General features: G+C 54.7%; 1 protein-coding gene across 1 annotated transcript; it reads right to left on the minus strand.

Moving 5' to 3' along the window:
* Window positions 1-1,279: 1,279 nt before the first annotated feature.
* On the minus strand, window positions 1,280-7,926 carry LOC138998946 (NUT family member 2G-like). Its single transcript, XM_070400983.1, is given in 9 exon segments — window positions 1,280-1,642; window positions 1,644-2,065; window positions 2,068-2,173; window positions 2,707-2,823; window positions 3,209-3,453; window positions 3,915-4,054; window positions 4,503-4,631; window positions 4,982-5,699; window positions 7,911-7,926. Coding segments are annotated over 9 exon segments (2,256 nt in total).
* Between the last annotated feature and the right edge of the window lie 8,716 nt (window positions 7,927-16,642).

Below are 16,642 nucleotides of genomic sequence, written 5' to 3' on the forward strand. Positions count from 1 at the left end.
GGCAGTTCTGCAGACAGAGGTCTCTTCCTGGCTCAGCTCCGTCCCTCACTGCTGGCTCATCTCACTCTTACATCCGGGCCGGGTCCCTGCTTTGTCTGTGGGGTCAGTAACAGTGCCCACAGCCGGTAACGGGGCCCTTCCCTCAGCCTGGATCTCAGCTGCCACCAGCCCTGGGGCCACACGCAACTGGGCCCCTGCCGCCCCTGCTGGTGGAGCTTGTGAAAGGGCCCCACAGGTTGTGATTAGTTTCTGTTTCCCACGCGGATGTAAATCTGCATCAGCATCTATCACACAAGAGTCCAGCCCTGGTTGGGAGGGAAGGGACAGCAGTCGTGGGCGTCCTTGAATCCCCGTTGTCCCTGAGCCCCGTCCCCCAGCCATAGCAGAGGGGTCCTCCTCCCCCAGCTGGACAGGATCGTCCCACACAGAAATCCCCCAAGGAACTTGGTATCTTCCCCACCCTCTGCCATTCCCCGTGTACCCACCTTTAACAGGCTTGTCGCCATTACTCTCCTGTCACCCCCTTGTTCCAGATTCGCCCCCACCCCCCTCCACCTTCAGTCACCCACTGAGACAGAGGATGCTCCTCCTGCAGGAGGCCCATGGGGGACAGGTCCCCCTGAGGCCCAGCCTTTCCCTCTCGGGTCAGGGCACAGTCTGGCCTTGGGAGCAGAAGTGATGGGAGGGGTCCCTGGGCATTAGAGAGCTCTGTGCTCCCAGGAGCAGGAAGAGGTCCCTGTCAATCAAGAGGAGGGACTGAGGGTCCCCTGTGGATGCAGAGCGCCCAGGACCTCCCGCATTCTCCCTTCCTCTCAGGTCCCCTCTCCAAGGAGCAGCGCAGACCCGAGTACAGACACAGCGGCCCCCAGAGAATTTTCAAACAAAATTATCTTTATTCATAACAGACCCACAATGTCCCAAAGGTGCTACTCCTACCCCCACCCCCACCCTCATGGTCCTGCCCTCCCTCCTACCCCTACCCCAGACCCACCCACACCCTAAGGGTCCTGCCCTCCCTCCTACCCCCACCCAGACCTACTCCCACCCTAAGGGTCCTGCCCTCCTTCCTACCCCCACCCCAGGCCCCCTCCCACCCTAATGGTCCTGCCCTCCCTCCCAAGGCCCAGCCCTACCCTAATGGTCTTGCACTCCCTCCCCAGGCCCAGCCCTACCCTAATGGTCTTGCCCTCCCTCCTACCCCCACCCATACCCACCCCTGCCCTAAGGGTCCCACCCTCCCTCCTGCCTCCCACCCTCCCATGTCAGTGGAGCAGCAGGATCAGCCCTGCAATGAGAAGGAGCCCTTGGCTCCTCTGGGGGACAGCCAGGCCCCATGCAGTCTAGGCCCCTCGGAGCGCTGGCAGTGGGGGGCACACCCCTCTGCTCCATCCTGGCTGCAGTGCCGCTTCTTCCCACTCCCTGGGTCAGACGGGTCACACTTCCTCTTGCGAGGCTGTGAGGAGGGCACCAGCCCCAGAGCCAGTGCTGGCCGCCCACAGACCCCGAGGTCGGCCCCTGGGCGGGGGGTCTTCTCAGCATGGATGGGGCCTCCCCGCAGCGCCCGCTTCTGAGACTTGGATGCTGCAGGTGCCGCTCGGCTGAGGCCTCGTCTCTGAAGGGACTGGGACTGGGCCGCACCCCGGGGCCCCCCGACCTCCAGGGCAGGCCAGGCCGGAGGCGGGCACAGGACTCAGAGAGAGCGTGCAGGGCAGCAGGCGGCCGGGAGAGGCCCAGAGGAAGGCCAGGCTGCAGAGGTCCTCGTCCTCCTCACGGGGCCTGTCAGATGGCCCGCGAGTCTCCCTGACAGGAGAGGCCTCTCTGGGGACGCAGGCCTCCTTGGGGCCCAGTGCACAGTCAGCAGGCCCGTGGCCCTGGGGAGCAGAGGGGGGGCATCGAGCCCGCAGTGGTGGATGCTCCTGACGCCCCGCAGAGGCAGCAAAGGCCTGGGGCCTGGGCCGGTGGGCGCCTGCTGGGCCGCGCCTTTGCTGGTCCTTGAAGTCAGTCTCTGGTGGGCAGGCTTTGTCACTGACCCCCAGCTGGGGGCCACGGTCACACCTCTGGGCATCTGGCGGGTCTCAGACTCAGAAGGACTTGAGCCCCACAGGGGAGCACCGTGACTCGGGGGTGCCTGCACGCCCTCCTCCTTGGAGGCCAGGACTTGCTTCTCTACCAGCTGGGAGGAAGAAGGGACAGTGACTGGCGCTGCACACGTGTGAGAGGAGGAGGAGCGTGGGTGACAGGACAATGGGACGGGGCGGGGGGGGGGAAGATGGGGGAGGGGAGTGGGAGGTGACACCGTGACTGGAATCCACCGCAGTCATGTGTCTCTACTCTGTCCCCTGTGCCATATTCCCAGCTTTGTGGCCCCTCCCCTTCTGGGCTCCCACCCCCTCCTCTCTGTAGCCCTCTCCTTTCTGTTGTCCTGCCCTGCTCCCACCCAGGACTGGCCCCTCGGCATGCGGTGCCTGCAGGCAGGGGTGGCGTGGACACAGGCATGCGTGTCCTGGTTCTGGGCTGCTCCCTGCCCTGGTTTACCTGGGTGTGCCCTTCCTGGCTCCCTGAAGGCCTCCCAGCCCCGATCAACCTCCCTTCCTCCCTGACTCACTAGGGCCTTTCCCTCCTCTAACTCCCCTGGGGTTCCTGGGTGCTATGGCTCACTTGGGGACCCCCTCCCATCTCCCTAATGTCCACCCTCCCCTGGCTCACCTGGGCAGCAGTCAGCCCTTCTTCCTGCTCCAACTCCTCAGCTAGGGCCAAGGGATCCTGCTGTGTGTCTGGCGAAATTATTTGTTCCATGAATTGGAGGTCAATGACCTCCTCCACCTGGAACAGAAGGAAGCGGCTGTGAGCCCCTTGGCAGGGAGCAAACTGGGAGTCAGCGGGGCCTGGAGCACAAGTGGGAAAGCCAAGACCCACCCGGCCTCCTGCTCAGGCCGGTGTTTTACTCCATCATGGTCATCAGGTGCACACACAAATACACACACACACACATACATGCACATACACACACAGGCACACCCACATGAACACAGCACACACTACACACACACACAAAGCGCACACATGCACACAGACACACACACTCTCACGTGCCCAGCTCAGGAACAAAGAGCAGAGCCCAATCCCATCAGCCTGGGAGAACCCGGGTCGGGGTGCTGCAGTGCCACCCTCTGGGATCTTATAGACCCGGAGCCACCAGCCAGCCCACCTGGGTGACAAAGTCTTCCTGGAAGCACAGCTGGTCCAGGTAGCTCAGGAGATCTTCATCCTGCAGCCACTCCATTTCTTCATCTTCCCATCCTCCACCTGGCGCCCCCATGGGCAGCTCATCCATGATGTCCATGTCCTCTTGCTCAGCCTCAGTGGGGATCCCATTGCGGGACTCGGTCTCCCGGGGCAGCTGGGCTGTGAGGGCGCACTGGGCGCTGGGTACAGCCTTCCTGGTAGTGCGAGCTGGGCAGAGAGGGAAGAGAAGGGAGCGTGAGGGGATAAAGCTCCCACCTCCGGGGCATGCGATGCTGAGGGCAGTGTTCGGGGCATTAATATGGGTGCGGCTGGGTCCGGCCACCTGAAGCCTGTGGCTATGTGAGGGGAGAGGCCAGAGGGGAGCACCCAAGAGAGTCATGTGTGAGGACGTGTGGAGCCACCGAATCTCCAAGGGGCCCCGCAGCCAGCCCGCTTCTCAGCCGACTTCATGTGGGGCCTTTGACAGGGAGCGGGGAGAGGGGATGAGAAAGTGGACCAGGTCCAGACCCCATTCAGACAAAGGGCCACTGAGGCCCAACTCTCAGGGCTGTTTCCCTTGAAAGACCAAAGCCCCCCTGAAGGCGAAGGGCCCCTGTGGGTGTGACAGTGGCCTGCCCTAGGCCCTGTTGCCTTTGGCCATGGGCTCCCATGGGAACGTGCTGGCCTACCTGGCTGCCCGCCCACCGCTGGGGCTGGGGGCCCCCGAGGATCAGGTCTCGGTGGGGCAGGAAGGGGCTGGGTCTGCGCCCCCTTCTTCAACTGCAACTTCTGAAACTGCATCTGCTCCTCCGCCTCAAACTCCATGAACCTGGGGGTGAGGGGGGCACAGCTGTGCTGAGAAGGAGGCCCCAGAAAGGCAGCAGCAGGTGGGGGGATGGGAGAGCCAGGGCCTTGGGGCTGTCAGGGCCCGGACACTGGGGAGGCAGGCGGCTGGCTGAGCACACTCCTGCACAGCCCCTCTGGCTGGAGTCTGCCCACGGGGCGGGCACCTCCCCCACCCTGTCCTGAGCCTTCATGTCCAGCCCAGGACGGGTCAGGGTCAGAGGAGGGGGAGCTCCCTGGGAGGTGGGACAGAAGCACCCACGCTCTGAAGCTGAGGGAAAGGCTTCCCCAGGAGAGAAGGGCCTCTGGGCAGCGGGGACCCCGTGCTGAGTGACACCCTCCCACCACCCTCCTCTCTGATGAGACCTCACAGCTGGACCAAGCCCAGTAGTCAGCCACACCCCCACCCCCAGCTGTGGGGACCAAGGACTCACTTTTCTGCCATCTCGAAATAGACCCTCTGGTCAGAGTTGCTCTTCTTCTGCCATTCCTGCATGGCCTGCCCTATTCCCTCCTGCAGCGTCATGGTGGGCCTCAGGCGGGACAGGGACCGCAGCGCTGGCCTGTAATGCCTCAGGTCAGTCATGGCTGCAGCCTGGCCTCCACCTGCCTGCCCACCCCAGCTCAGTGGCGCCAGGTTCCCACCCCCACCCGGCAGCACTGAGCACCGGCAGGTGAGGGAAGAGGCGTCTGTGTGCAAAGACAAGCCTTCCAGCTGCTGTTGTCATGGCCTCACATTCACACCAGCCCATGAACCAGGACTGGAGGCTGACCCTACACTCACACCCATCGCTGGGACCCTACCCTCAGACCTGCCCTCCAGCATCCTGGGATTAGCCAGCCTGCAAGTCCCTCCCAGCTCCTCTGATGTGAAAGCTCCAGGCGCGCCCCCTGCCCTGCCCAGTGCACTCACATGAGGAAGCAGCAAAGAGCTCCCGCATCAGGACTCTGGGGAAGGTGCCCCCGGGCCAGGGCCTTGAAGCACTGCCAACGACGGAAGTCCTCATACACACTCTCGGGGTTACAGGCATCATCCAGCGAAGCCTTGGACTGGGAGCCGGCCAGGCCACCCTCCTTGGAAGCCGTGTGTGGCCGTGGTCGATGATCCACTCGGGGGACGATGGGGGCCAGCTGGGCAGCTGGTGGTGGAGCTTGAGGAGGAAGGCCGGGACACCAGCCTCCATCGCCAGCCTGGGTGTCCCCAAAAGCCGAGGGGGGCATAATCGCCTCCACCTCAGTGGCTTCCAAGAAGAGGGGTGCAGGACACACAGCACCCCCACAGATGGCACCTGGAGCACTCCCGTTGAGGGGGGCCTGAGTCAGGACAATGGTCTGAGTCTGGGAGGGCTGTGGTCGTCCCCCTTCTGACCTGGCCTGGTCCATGATGTTATAAGCCCCAGGCCCAACGGGGCCTTGACCAGCATCTCCTGCCACCAGAGGTGTCCTGGGCAAAGCGGGCAGCACCAGGGGGCGGCCAGGAGGGAATGACGGGGTCTTGAGGGGCGGCAGGTGCTGCTCCCAAGGTGGCCGGTGTGCGGGGCCAGTAGTGGGCGGGGGAAAGGGCTGTGCTGTGAAAGGAGTGACGGGGGCACCGGGCTTCAGGGTCACATCCGCTCCTAGCACTGCAGATGCTGTTGAGACAAAGGAAAGGGTGAAGGGAGGAGGTGAACCAGCAAACAGCACTGAGACACTCTGTGCCCCCTGTAGCCACTGGGGAATCAGAGCAGTGAGTCTCCCAGGGGAGGGCCATTGGGATGGGCAAACTGCGGAGGTGGCAGATGTCCTCAGGTCATTGTCACGCTCTGACCTCCATTTGGGAATTACTCCACTGGAGAGCTTGCTCCCCAGCGCCAAGGCTCCCTGACCACTGTCTGCGAGAAGAAACGGCCCCAGCCAGCGCTGACCCTGAGAGCCGCCCTAAGGATTCCCTGGCACCGACCCTGCCAGCCTCAGGGCATGGCCCTGGGCAGCAGTCAGCTCTGGGGGAAATGACCCCTGGCAGACCCACTCCTGTAGTGACCGTCTCTAAGGTAAGTTCTAGGCACCCAAAGGGCCTCTGAGAACAGGCCGTGTCTGAAATATCAGGGCCCCATCTGCTCCTCAGTCTTCCCTTTTTTCAACAAAATCGCCCCTTTCTCTCCTGGGTTTGCACAAAAACACAAAAACACTTGAGTAATGTCTCTCCACAAGAAGGCACAGGGACCCTGATCTGACCTTTGAACGCACTGACCAGCGTGCACATGTGTGTCAGAACCAACAGTGAACACTCAACACGGGCCAGGTCCTGCCACTCGGCCCCAGCGCTCAGACCAGTGATGGCAAACCTATGACAGGGGTGTCAGAGGTGACACGCGAACTCATTTTTTTCGTTGATTTTTCTTTGTTAAATGGCATTTAAATATATAAAATGAATATCAAAAATATCATTCTTTGTTTTACTATGGTTGCAAATATCAAAAAGTTTCTATATGTGACATGGCACCAGAGTTAAGTTAGGGTTTTCCAAAATGCTGACAGGCCGAGCTCAAAAGGTTCGCCATCACTGGCTCAGACTAATGGCCCCTCAGGAGCTTGTCATTTCACAGCCAGCAATGGCTGCAGAGGGTTAGAGAAGAGTCAGGGAATGCGGCAAAGTGGGGCTGTCGGTAGGGTTTCCAGAAACTTCCATAGCTGCTGTCCTGTTAGATGGGTCATGGGACTGCAGACTGTGTGAGGTCCTTCCCCTTCCAGCTCCCAACAGTGGAAAGTGAAGGCCAATAGGAAGCAGGTGTGAGCAGGTGACAGTGGGACACAGTTGTCTGAACAAATCCCCGCTCAGAGGAACTCGAGCAGACCTAGTCCAGGAGAGCAGGCTGCACACTGCGTGCCCTAATTCCTCAGGACAGGCGGCCTCGGACATTTACTACTGACACAGGCCATGGTCTTCCTGTCCCTGTGCACTCCCCTTCCCCTTTAAAAAAGAATCCGCCTTCACAGATGTTCCACGGAACACCACGCAGGCTCCACATCTGTTTTCTGTCCCTGAAGCAGGGACATGGACTATGAGCAAACCCTTCATCTCAAAGGTAAAGGGCAGGGCAGAGGGTGCACCATGAGATGCTCGACAAGAGGAAGTCGGTCTGAAGACCTGGGTGGCCACAGGGGGAACGATTCGGGACAGCTCAGGGAACCGGGCCCTCTCTTGGTGGAAGTTACCCGGCCGCCCTGCCCCTGTGGAATCCAAGCCAACAAGCAGCTCCCTGGGCTGAGGAGGAGCGAGCTCTGGGCCAGAAGCAGGGGAGAAGCTCTGGGCTGCAGCAGTTGGAGGACCTTCCAGCCCAGCCCTCAGTGGGGACATTTCATTGTGGGCTTGGCCACAGGCAGCCCCACTGGACAGCTTTCTGGCTAAGACCCTCCCATGGCCCCCATTAGCTCTAGTGAACTCAGGTCAAGTCCCTTAGAAAGATACTGCGGGGCAAGCTCCAGGTGCCCCAAGAACAGCACACAGAACTAGGCTTTCCTGTGACCACCCTGTGCCACCCCCACGACATCGCCCACTACTCCCCACACACACGTGGGAGTGGCTTGTCTCCCCTCTGGGAAGAACCCACGTGCCTGCTGCCGTCCTTTCTCCACACCCAGGCATTTCCCTGAGCCACCCTGACCCACCTCTAGGAGCCCTCCTGCCAGTGCCCTCACAGGTTCCCATTGGCTCCCAGCCTCTCAGGTGACAGGTGCTTTGAGGTCCAGTGCTCCCTCCCTCCCCTACTTCAAAGCGTGTTTCCCCAGTGTCACAGTTTAACCCCAAGTTTTGAGGGACATCTCAGTGTTTAAAACATCCCCTCTCCAATCTATAGTCTTACCTCCTACTGAAGCCATCCCCGCAGGCTCATTCACCGACCACCGCTGCCTAGTAGCCTCCACAATGAGAAAAGTCAAGTCGAGAATCCAGAGACTGACCTGCTCCAACAGCTGCTCAGCATCCAGTGGAGGGAAGGTTTGGGTTTAAACTGTAGAATGTAGGGCTCCAGACATTCTGCAGCGGGGGAGGGGCCGAGGACCAATGGGCTGGGGTGGGGGTGGGGGGGCATTCCATGGAGGGCTCTGATAGGTAGGAGAGAACCAGCAGTTCCTTTCAAATTTAAAATCACAAATTTAAAGACACACTAGCAGTAATGACCTTCTGTAAGTTCTAGGCACCCAAAGTCCCCTGATGTGACCTTTCTTTCAGTTCTTGATCCATCACCCTAGTTCTGGGTCCCTCAACCTGCTTCCGATCTGGTCTTGGTTGACTTCAACACAAACTACACTTTCTGAACAAAATTCAGAACAGGCAGCCTGAAGAAATAATGGGAACTTATGGCCACACGGAACCCAGTGTTTGAAATTAGGACTGACCCAGCAGAGGCAGCATGCTCGGTGGCTGTGTGCACATCATTCCTTAGGAAGCAGTCCTGTGGCCCAAAGTGCCGCCCAGTGCTGGGAGCCCTGCAGATGCAGCCGGCCCAGCCTTACAAACCATCCCCTTTGCTCCCGTCCATCAGGGCAAGACCCTGTAGCCTACAGGGCAAGACCAGACACCACCACTTTTTGTTTCTCAGAGTATAATGTTGTTCAGTGTCTAACTTTTTACATTTTGTAAGATTTTAAAGTAATGCCTTTGCATAGTTCACAGTCAAATTTTGCAAAATGGAAAATGCAGTGATGTGTCTTTCTCCTGCCTCTTTCCCCTCTTGCAAATGACCAGAACGAAAATCAGATGATTTCAGTTTCTTTTGAAATATGACAAACTCTAGTAAGTTGATTCTGCTACTATATGTTTTATTGCCAACTGAAATTCTGCAATATAATGCAAAAAATGAGGGCGGGCAGGGTGACATTGTTCCCATGCTACCTGCCATGTCAACGGAAACTGGCCCAGACAGTCATGTTTTGATCAATGTTTGCACAACAACCTTGCAACGGAAACATCTGTGAAGCAACATTTATTGAAAACCTCCACGTACTGAATAAATACAGAGGAACGGGGTCAGGGGCAAGTGTCTCTTAGAGTGTGTCCAGGTCTAAAGTTCTTGGCCGGAATTGTGCAATGCACGCCCGGACTTCTGGGAGGAAGGACCTACTTTCTAGAAACCACGGACCAGTCCAAGGGCATGAAGGCACTGGCCCGTCCGAGGACAGTGCTTCAGGCCGGCCTCTCCCAAACTCCGTCCCGAGGGGCAGCCAAGTGCATGGACTGCACGTTTGCAACTTTAAAGGCGCAAGTGCTCCCTGCAACGCGCTGGGAGGTTCCTGAGCAGGAGGACCTGCAGGAGGCCTCACAGGGCCCCTCCCTCCACTCCTTCCTCTCCTGCAGGGACAGCCTGGGCCCTTCCCAGGGTGCCTCGCGCCAGGGCGCACGAGCACGCCCACTGGGGGCGGGACTCTGTCCTGCACCTGCTCCCAGCGTCCGTTGGGGCGGTTGGCGCCCACAGGCGCGCGCATGCGCTAACGGCAGGGCAGGTCCCCAACGGCTACCCAGGCTGCACAGAGGGCCTGGCATGGCGGCCTCCGGAGTCCGTTAGGCAAACAGGGAGGTAAGGGGCGCGTGGCCTCCTCTCCCCTCAGGGGCCCCCTCTTCTCTGTGGTTCTCCCTGTGGGCTCTGTGCCCCGGGTCTGTGCTCAGGCCCGACACCCTCACATATTTCTGTGTTTTCACCGGGAATTGACAGCCACTGGCCTTTGGGGGTCAGTGATGGGGGCCTACACGGCCCAGTGATGCCTGTGAGTCCAACTCGGGGCGTCGGTCTGTGTCTCCCGCTTTCTGAACAGCGCGGCTCCCGGCAGTTCTTCCGCCTCTGACAGCGCCTCCGGTTCACGCCGTGTCTGCGGGCGGCTGTGGCCACGGGGCGGCCATGCCTGTGTGTGAACGTGCAGGCGGAGCGCTGTATTTGGAGGGTGTGGAGGTGTATATGCCGGTGAACAGTAGTGTGTGTGCGGTTTGGTGTGGGGTGTGTGGCTGTGTGTTCTCCAAGATGGAAGAGTGAATCCTGTGGGAATTTGGGAGGGGGTATGTATGCGCAGGTGTGTACGTGGCATGAAGTGTGTTTGGGACATACGTATGGGGACACAGGTGTGCATGTTTGCAGGGCACGGGCTATTCGTGGGTCTGTTCGGGGCTTGTGGAGAGTGTGTGTGTGGAGTGTACTGTGTTCCAGGGCCGTGGTCGGGGAAGGATGTTTGCTGGAGCTCTGTGTTTGTATTTTTCAGTCGGGCCCTAAGGCTCACATGTTTTGGGTACCGAGGGTGTGAGTATTTGAGGGAGAGATGGTTTCTTTGCTTATACAGGGGATGGAGGATGGTATCTATGTATGGGAGGTGCGTGATAAGGTTATTTGTTAGTGTTTGTGGATGTGAGAGCTGACTCATTAGCTAGGGGTAACTTGGAATTTGGAAGTTGTTTTATATGTGGTTTCCTGGGGATATAGCTACGTGTCTTGCCCAGGTATACTGGTCTGTGTTTATATCTATGACCAGGTGCATGAATTATCAGTTTGTTCATACGGTGTATGGGGTTCTTAGATGTACATAAAGTGTATTTCTTTGGAGAATACTTAAGTGTTTCTACATGTATTTGGTAGTATTTAGCAAGCAGTGGTCTGTATATTCAGAGTGATGCCAGAGAAAACAATGTGTATAGTGTGCTTTTGTTACATACTGAAGAGGCGAGGTGACGAGGTTGTATTCTGGAGAGGTGGCATAATGTATAGTGTTTGAGGGGTCTGTATATTCAGGGCTTGAGAATATTTGCAAGCCTGTGTGTTTCCATAGGTGTGTGAGAATAGTGTATGCATATTAGTGAGAGTTAAGGGATTGTCAGTGCGTTTGTGTTTTGCATGTATCCATCTGAGTGTGTGGGGTGTATATTCGTGAGTGGTTTGTGGATGTGTGTATTTGGGATTTGTGAGTGTATCAGGAAGCTTAGGGTCCTCTTTGCATCTGTTCCAGAATGTAATGCTTGCAGAATTTGGTGGTATTGCTTGTATGTGTCCTCTCTGTGTGTGAGGTGGGCTTATATGTATTTGATAAGTAGAGGTTATTTGTCACTCTATGTATTTGAGTTCTTGGAGCTTATGGATGGGCTGTGTGTTCTAGGGAATGTGAGAGTTCACTTTGTGTTTGGAAACAAAGAGACTGTGTAGGTTGTGTGTGTGTGCGTGTGTGTGTGTGTTTGTGTGTGTGTGTGTGTGTTCAGGAATTGTGGAGCGTGTGCATTTTATGGCTGTGGAGTTGCATATGGATCTTTTTTTGGGTGACACATGAGAGAGTTGTCTACTTGTATTTTTAGAGGGTCTGAAGTATTCAGTATTCAGTGTGTATATCTGGGTGGTATGTTGGTTGCCCATGTTTGTATACAGGCCCATGTTGTGTGTGTGTGTATATAATTGTAGGTGTAGAATGTGAATATTCCGGATGATTAGGGGTTTGTTTGTAACAACTTAGGTAGTAAGAGGTGGTCTATCTGTATATTCCAGGAGAGTGAGGGTAGAAATGTACATGTGTGTTCATATATGTAAATTCATTTTTGTTTATATATCTGGGTGGGAGTGGAGGTTCCTACGCAGGGTGTAAGTGCATTGTGTGCACATAATCATTTGACAGGGCATGGGGTGTGCTGGAACTGGCTCATACTAGCTTGGGATAGTTGATGGTGCACGTCTCTCTGGGGCTCTGTGTTCATCCGGTGGGTAGCTTGAAGTTAGGCATGCTGGGAATATTTGTACCAGGTGCTCAGCACAATTGAAGTCTTTCCTGCATCCTCCTGAGAGTGATCAGCATTCACCAGCACCCCACTTGTGTGTGTGTGTCTCAGTGTATGTACGTGTGAAGCAGGGATATTCAGGCATCAGTGGGCATATGTATGGGAGGCTCTGTGTGAATTGGGAGCGAGGCATCTGGGGCTGCGGGCCTTGCATTGACCATGGTCATTCTGAATCATTGCATTGCTCTTAATCAGGTTGGTCCATTCTTTCGGCCAAAGAATGCCATAAATGTTGGTGATTTCTGGCCCCTCCTCCAGATGGATTGGGGGTGTCTGTCCTTTAGGCATGTGGACATTTCTTTATTCTTTAACATTTGTATGATCCTGGCATTTGGGGCCCTAGATGGGTGGGCCTGGTGGACAGATAGCTGTGCAGAACAGAACCTTCACAGGTGTACTTCTGGCCTGACAGGCTACAGTCAGAAGATGGGGGGGCATCCTGGAGGTCAGATGGCAAACTGTTCCCCCTGGCAAACGCCCTAAGAATCAGCTGGGCAGGTACTGGTATTACTGACTTGTACCTGCTGACTGCACGGAGCAGTTGGGGCCAGCACCAGCAGCAGCTGGGAGCGGGGCCGGGGCTGTCAGCAGGTGCAAGTGGTGGCTACTGCCCTGATTGCCCCTCAGGAGCAGGGGGAGGTGGAGAAGCCCTGAGGGGCGATCGGGGCTGGCAGCTGCCACTCGCACCCGCTGATGGCTTGGAGCAATTGAGGCCGGCACCAGCAGCAGGTGCCTATATAATAAAAGCCTAAAGGTAAGGTGGGTGGGCAAGGACAGCCTTTACATGGGGTCCAGGTGGTGAGTTGTGTTGTGTATCAGGCTGGTCAGTGATGTCACTAGTTCTTAACCCACTTATCTCCATGGAAACCTCAATCCTTTTGGATAGGGAGGACTTCAGGGGTCAGTGATATGACAGAGATGGATGCGAAGAGGCTTTGTCCCTGAGGATGGCTGGGAGCTGACACCTGGAGAGACAGGGGAGTCCCACTCTGAGGACATATCTGTCTGTGACATTTCTGAACACTTTAGACAGGCTCTCCTTTGTTATCTGAACGCTGATGATGATTCTAGCACTGACCCTCTTTTCTCTATTCCATGTTGATCTGCAAACCACCAGAGGCATCTGGGGCTGCGGGCCTTGCATAGACCATGGTCATTCTGAATCATTGCATTGCTCTTAATCAGGTTGGTCCATTCTTTCGGCCAAAGAATGCCATAAATGTTGGTGATTTCTGGCCCCTCTTCCTACAGATGGATTGGGGGTGTCTGTCCTTTAGGCATGTGGACATTTCTTTATTCTTTAACATTTGTATGATCCTGGCATCTGGGACAGAGCAATGCAATGATTCAGAATAACCATGGTCTATGATGAGTGTAGCCATCAGCTGACCCCACAGCTGTCTCCTGCCTCTCTTAATTCCTCCCAAGAATCTATTGGGTCTTCCTTCCTTATGGTGAGTCTCCTTCTGGTCTTTTCTCTCCCATGGTGAATCCTCCTGCCAACAGAATGTACCCCTCACTTGCTTGAATGCCCCAAGAACTGCTTGTCTGAGTAGAAGCAGATTCCTAGTAGCTCTCACTGCCCTCTCCATAACCTAGCTCCTATAAAATGACAGTGTGTTGTACTGATCATGTTGTTGGTTGATGCCAGAATGGAGCCAGTCCTAGTTTTATATTTTAAAATGTTACATATTTAAATAAACATGCAGCAGAAACCGGTTTGGCTCAGTGGATAGAGCGTCGGCCTGCGGACTAAATGGTCCCAGGTTCGATTCCGGTCAAGGGCACGTACCTTGGTTGCGGGCACATCCCCAGTGGGAGATGTGCGGGAGGCGGCTGATCGATGTTTCCCTCTCATCGATGTTTCTAACTCTCTATCTCTCTCCCTTCCTCTCTGTAAAAAATCAATAAAATATATATATATATATATATATTTTTTTTTTAATATATTTTATTGATTTTTTACAGAGAGGAAGGGAGAGAGATAGAGAGTCAGAAACATCGATGAGAGAGAAACATCGATCAGCCGCCTCCCGCACATCTCCCACTGGGGATGTGCCCGCAACCCAGGTACGTGCCCCTGACCGGAATCGAACCCGGGACCTTTCGGTTTGCAGGCCGACGCTCTATCCACTGAGCCAAACCGGTTTCGGCAATAAAATATATTTTTAAAAAAATAAACATGCAGTATAATGTATACAAGGTAATGTTCTTGGGGTTGTTTGTTGAAAATTTTTTGGCTTTGGTTCTGAAATGGGAAGGCACGTCTCTTGAGTTTTATGGGTGAGGAACAGGAGTACCTTGGTATCTTGAATCAGCACTGAAAATCCCCCACCAGCTGCAATTAATGCAAAATGCTAGAATGGCTGGGCTTGGACAGAGCTGGTTTTTCTGGGGCTGATATTTTTTTGGAGTGTAGTCATTTCCTTGTCTCTCCATGGACAGAAGGAATCTTCTGTTCTTTTTTAAAAAATAATTTAAGAAAATGCTTTATTACAGTTTCCATACAATTGTTATATTAGTTTCAGGTGTGCAACATGGTGCTAAAACATTTATATCACTTACAAATTGATTACCTCGATAGGTCTAGTACCCATTTGACACCATTAGTAGTTCTTACAATATTATTGACTTTATATCCCTATGGCTGTTTTTGTAATTGGCAATTTGTAGATATTAATCCCTTCCACTTTTCCCCCCATCCTTCCCGCCTCCCTTCAAAATGTTCTCAGCACCTGTGAATATACTTCTGTTTTGTTTGTTGGTTAATTTTGTTCTTTAGATTCCACATGTAAATGAAATCCCATGGTCCTTGTCCTTCTCCATCTGAGCTGTTTGACTTAGCATAATGCCCTCTAGTTCTATCTATGTTGTTGCAAATGGCAAGATTTCATTCTCTCTTTTGGTTGAGCAGAATTGTATTGTTTGCAGTACCACACTTTCTTTATCCACTCATTTATTGATGGATACTTCGGTTTCTTCCATGTCTTGGCTATCCTGTATACTAAAAGCCTAATATGCTAAGTGTCCAGTCGGCCAGTCATTTGTTCCACAAATCAAAGTGTAATCCTATATACTAAAATGCTAATATGCAAATAGACCCAACAGTGGAACAACAGAACAACTGATTGCTATGATGTGTGCTGACCATCAGGTGGTGTGCATAGAACATGGTGGGTGTTGGCCACGGCGGGATGGTGGGGCAGGTGAGCAGGAGCACCAGACCAAGGCGGGGCACCAGTTGTTGTCATTGGGGTGAGCCTCTGGTGGTTACTAAAAATTCTTTGCTCCCCTGCGCCGTGGTCCCGCCCAGTGCTTGCACCTGCTGCCAGTGCTGGCCCTGCTCACACCTGCTGATGGCGCCTGGCATGGCACTGGTCGCTTGACGCCATTAGAGGTTGCAAGCGGTAGCTGCTGGCCCCGATTGCCCCTCAGGGCTTCTCCACCTCCCCGTGCTCCTGAGGGGCAATCAGGGCAGTAACCACCACTTGCACCCGCTGCCGGTGCCGGCCCTGCTTGCACCTGCTGCTAGTGCCGGCCCCATTTGCTTCACTCTGTCAGTGGGTGCAAGTGGGGCTGGCACCATCAGTATGTGGGAGTGGCGGCAGCAGGATTGTAGCTGCAGGCAGACAGTGGACCGAGGGCCTTGTGGGGAGGGATTGGGTAGGGGCGTGGAGTATGGGCTGAGACCTGCCCCTATTCCTGCCGCAGCTTCTCGGCCCACGGTTCCTTTCAAGGTGCATGAATTCGTGCACTGGCCCCCTAGTGCTAATGATATGCTAAGGTCGCTCAACCACTCGCTATGACATGCACTGACCACCAGGGGGCAGACAGTACACCAGTCGCTATGATGTGCACTGACTGCCAGGGGGCAGATGATCCGACCAGTAGGTTAGCTTGCTGCTGGGGTCCGGGCCTGAGCAAGATGCACCAGACACGCCCTGGAGCCCTCCTGCAACCCCTCCCTGGCTGGCCAACCTCCCGCATCCCTCCCCAGCACCAGTGGGATCCCTTGGCCTGGCCTACACCCTCTGGCAGTCTGGACCCCTTGGGGAATGTCGGTGAGCCGGTTTCAGCCTGATCCCACAGGCCAGGCTGAGGGACCCCATTGGTGCACGAATTCCCACACTGGGCCTCTAGTTGTAATTAATGCTGCAATGGACATAGAGATGCATATACCTTTTAGAATTAGTGTTTTATGTTTCTTTGAATAAATACTGAGAATTGGAATTGCTGGGTCCTCCTCGTTTCTTTTTATGGCCTTTGATTTAAAGTGTATTTTGTGTGATAGAAGTATTGTGATACCAGTTTTTAAAATTTCCATTTGCATGAAATATCATTTTTCATCCCTTTACTTTAGATCTGAAGGAGGTCTCTTGTAAGCAGCATATGTATGGGTCTTGCTGTGTTATCCATTTAGCCATCCTGTGTCTTTTGATTGGAGCATTTAACCCATTTACATTTAAAGTAATTATTGATAGGTTTTTAGTTATTGCCATTTTATTATTCATATGTTCACCTCCACCTCCACCTCTACCTCTACCTCTACCTCCACCCACACCCAAACCCACACCCACACTCACACCTTCTTTCTCTTGAGTCTTTTTAACATTTCTTGTAATACTGTTGGGTGGTTATTAACTCCTGCTTTTTCTTTTCTGAAAAGCTCATATCTCTCCTTCTATTCTAAGTGATAGCCCTGCTGAGTCGAGTAATTTTGATATACCAGTAGGCCCTTGCTTTTCATCACTTTGAATATTTGGTGCCAGTCCCTTCTACCTTGCAAAGTTTCTA

Source organism: Myotis yumanensis, unplaced genomic scaffold, assembly GCF_028538775.1.
Source record: "Myotis yumanensis isolate MYYU_CA2020_CCGP unplaced genomic scaffold, mMyoYum1.0.hap1 SCAF_21, whole genome shotgun sequence".
Taxonomy (NCBI): Eukaryota; Metazoa; Chordata; class Mammalia; order Chiroptera; family Vespertilionidae; genus Myotis; species Myotis yumanensis.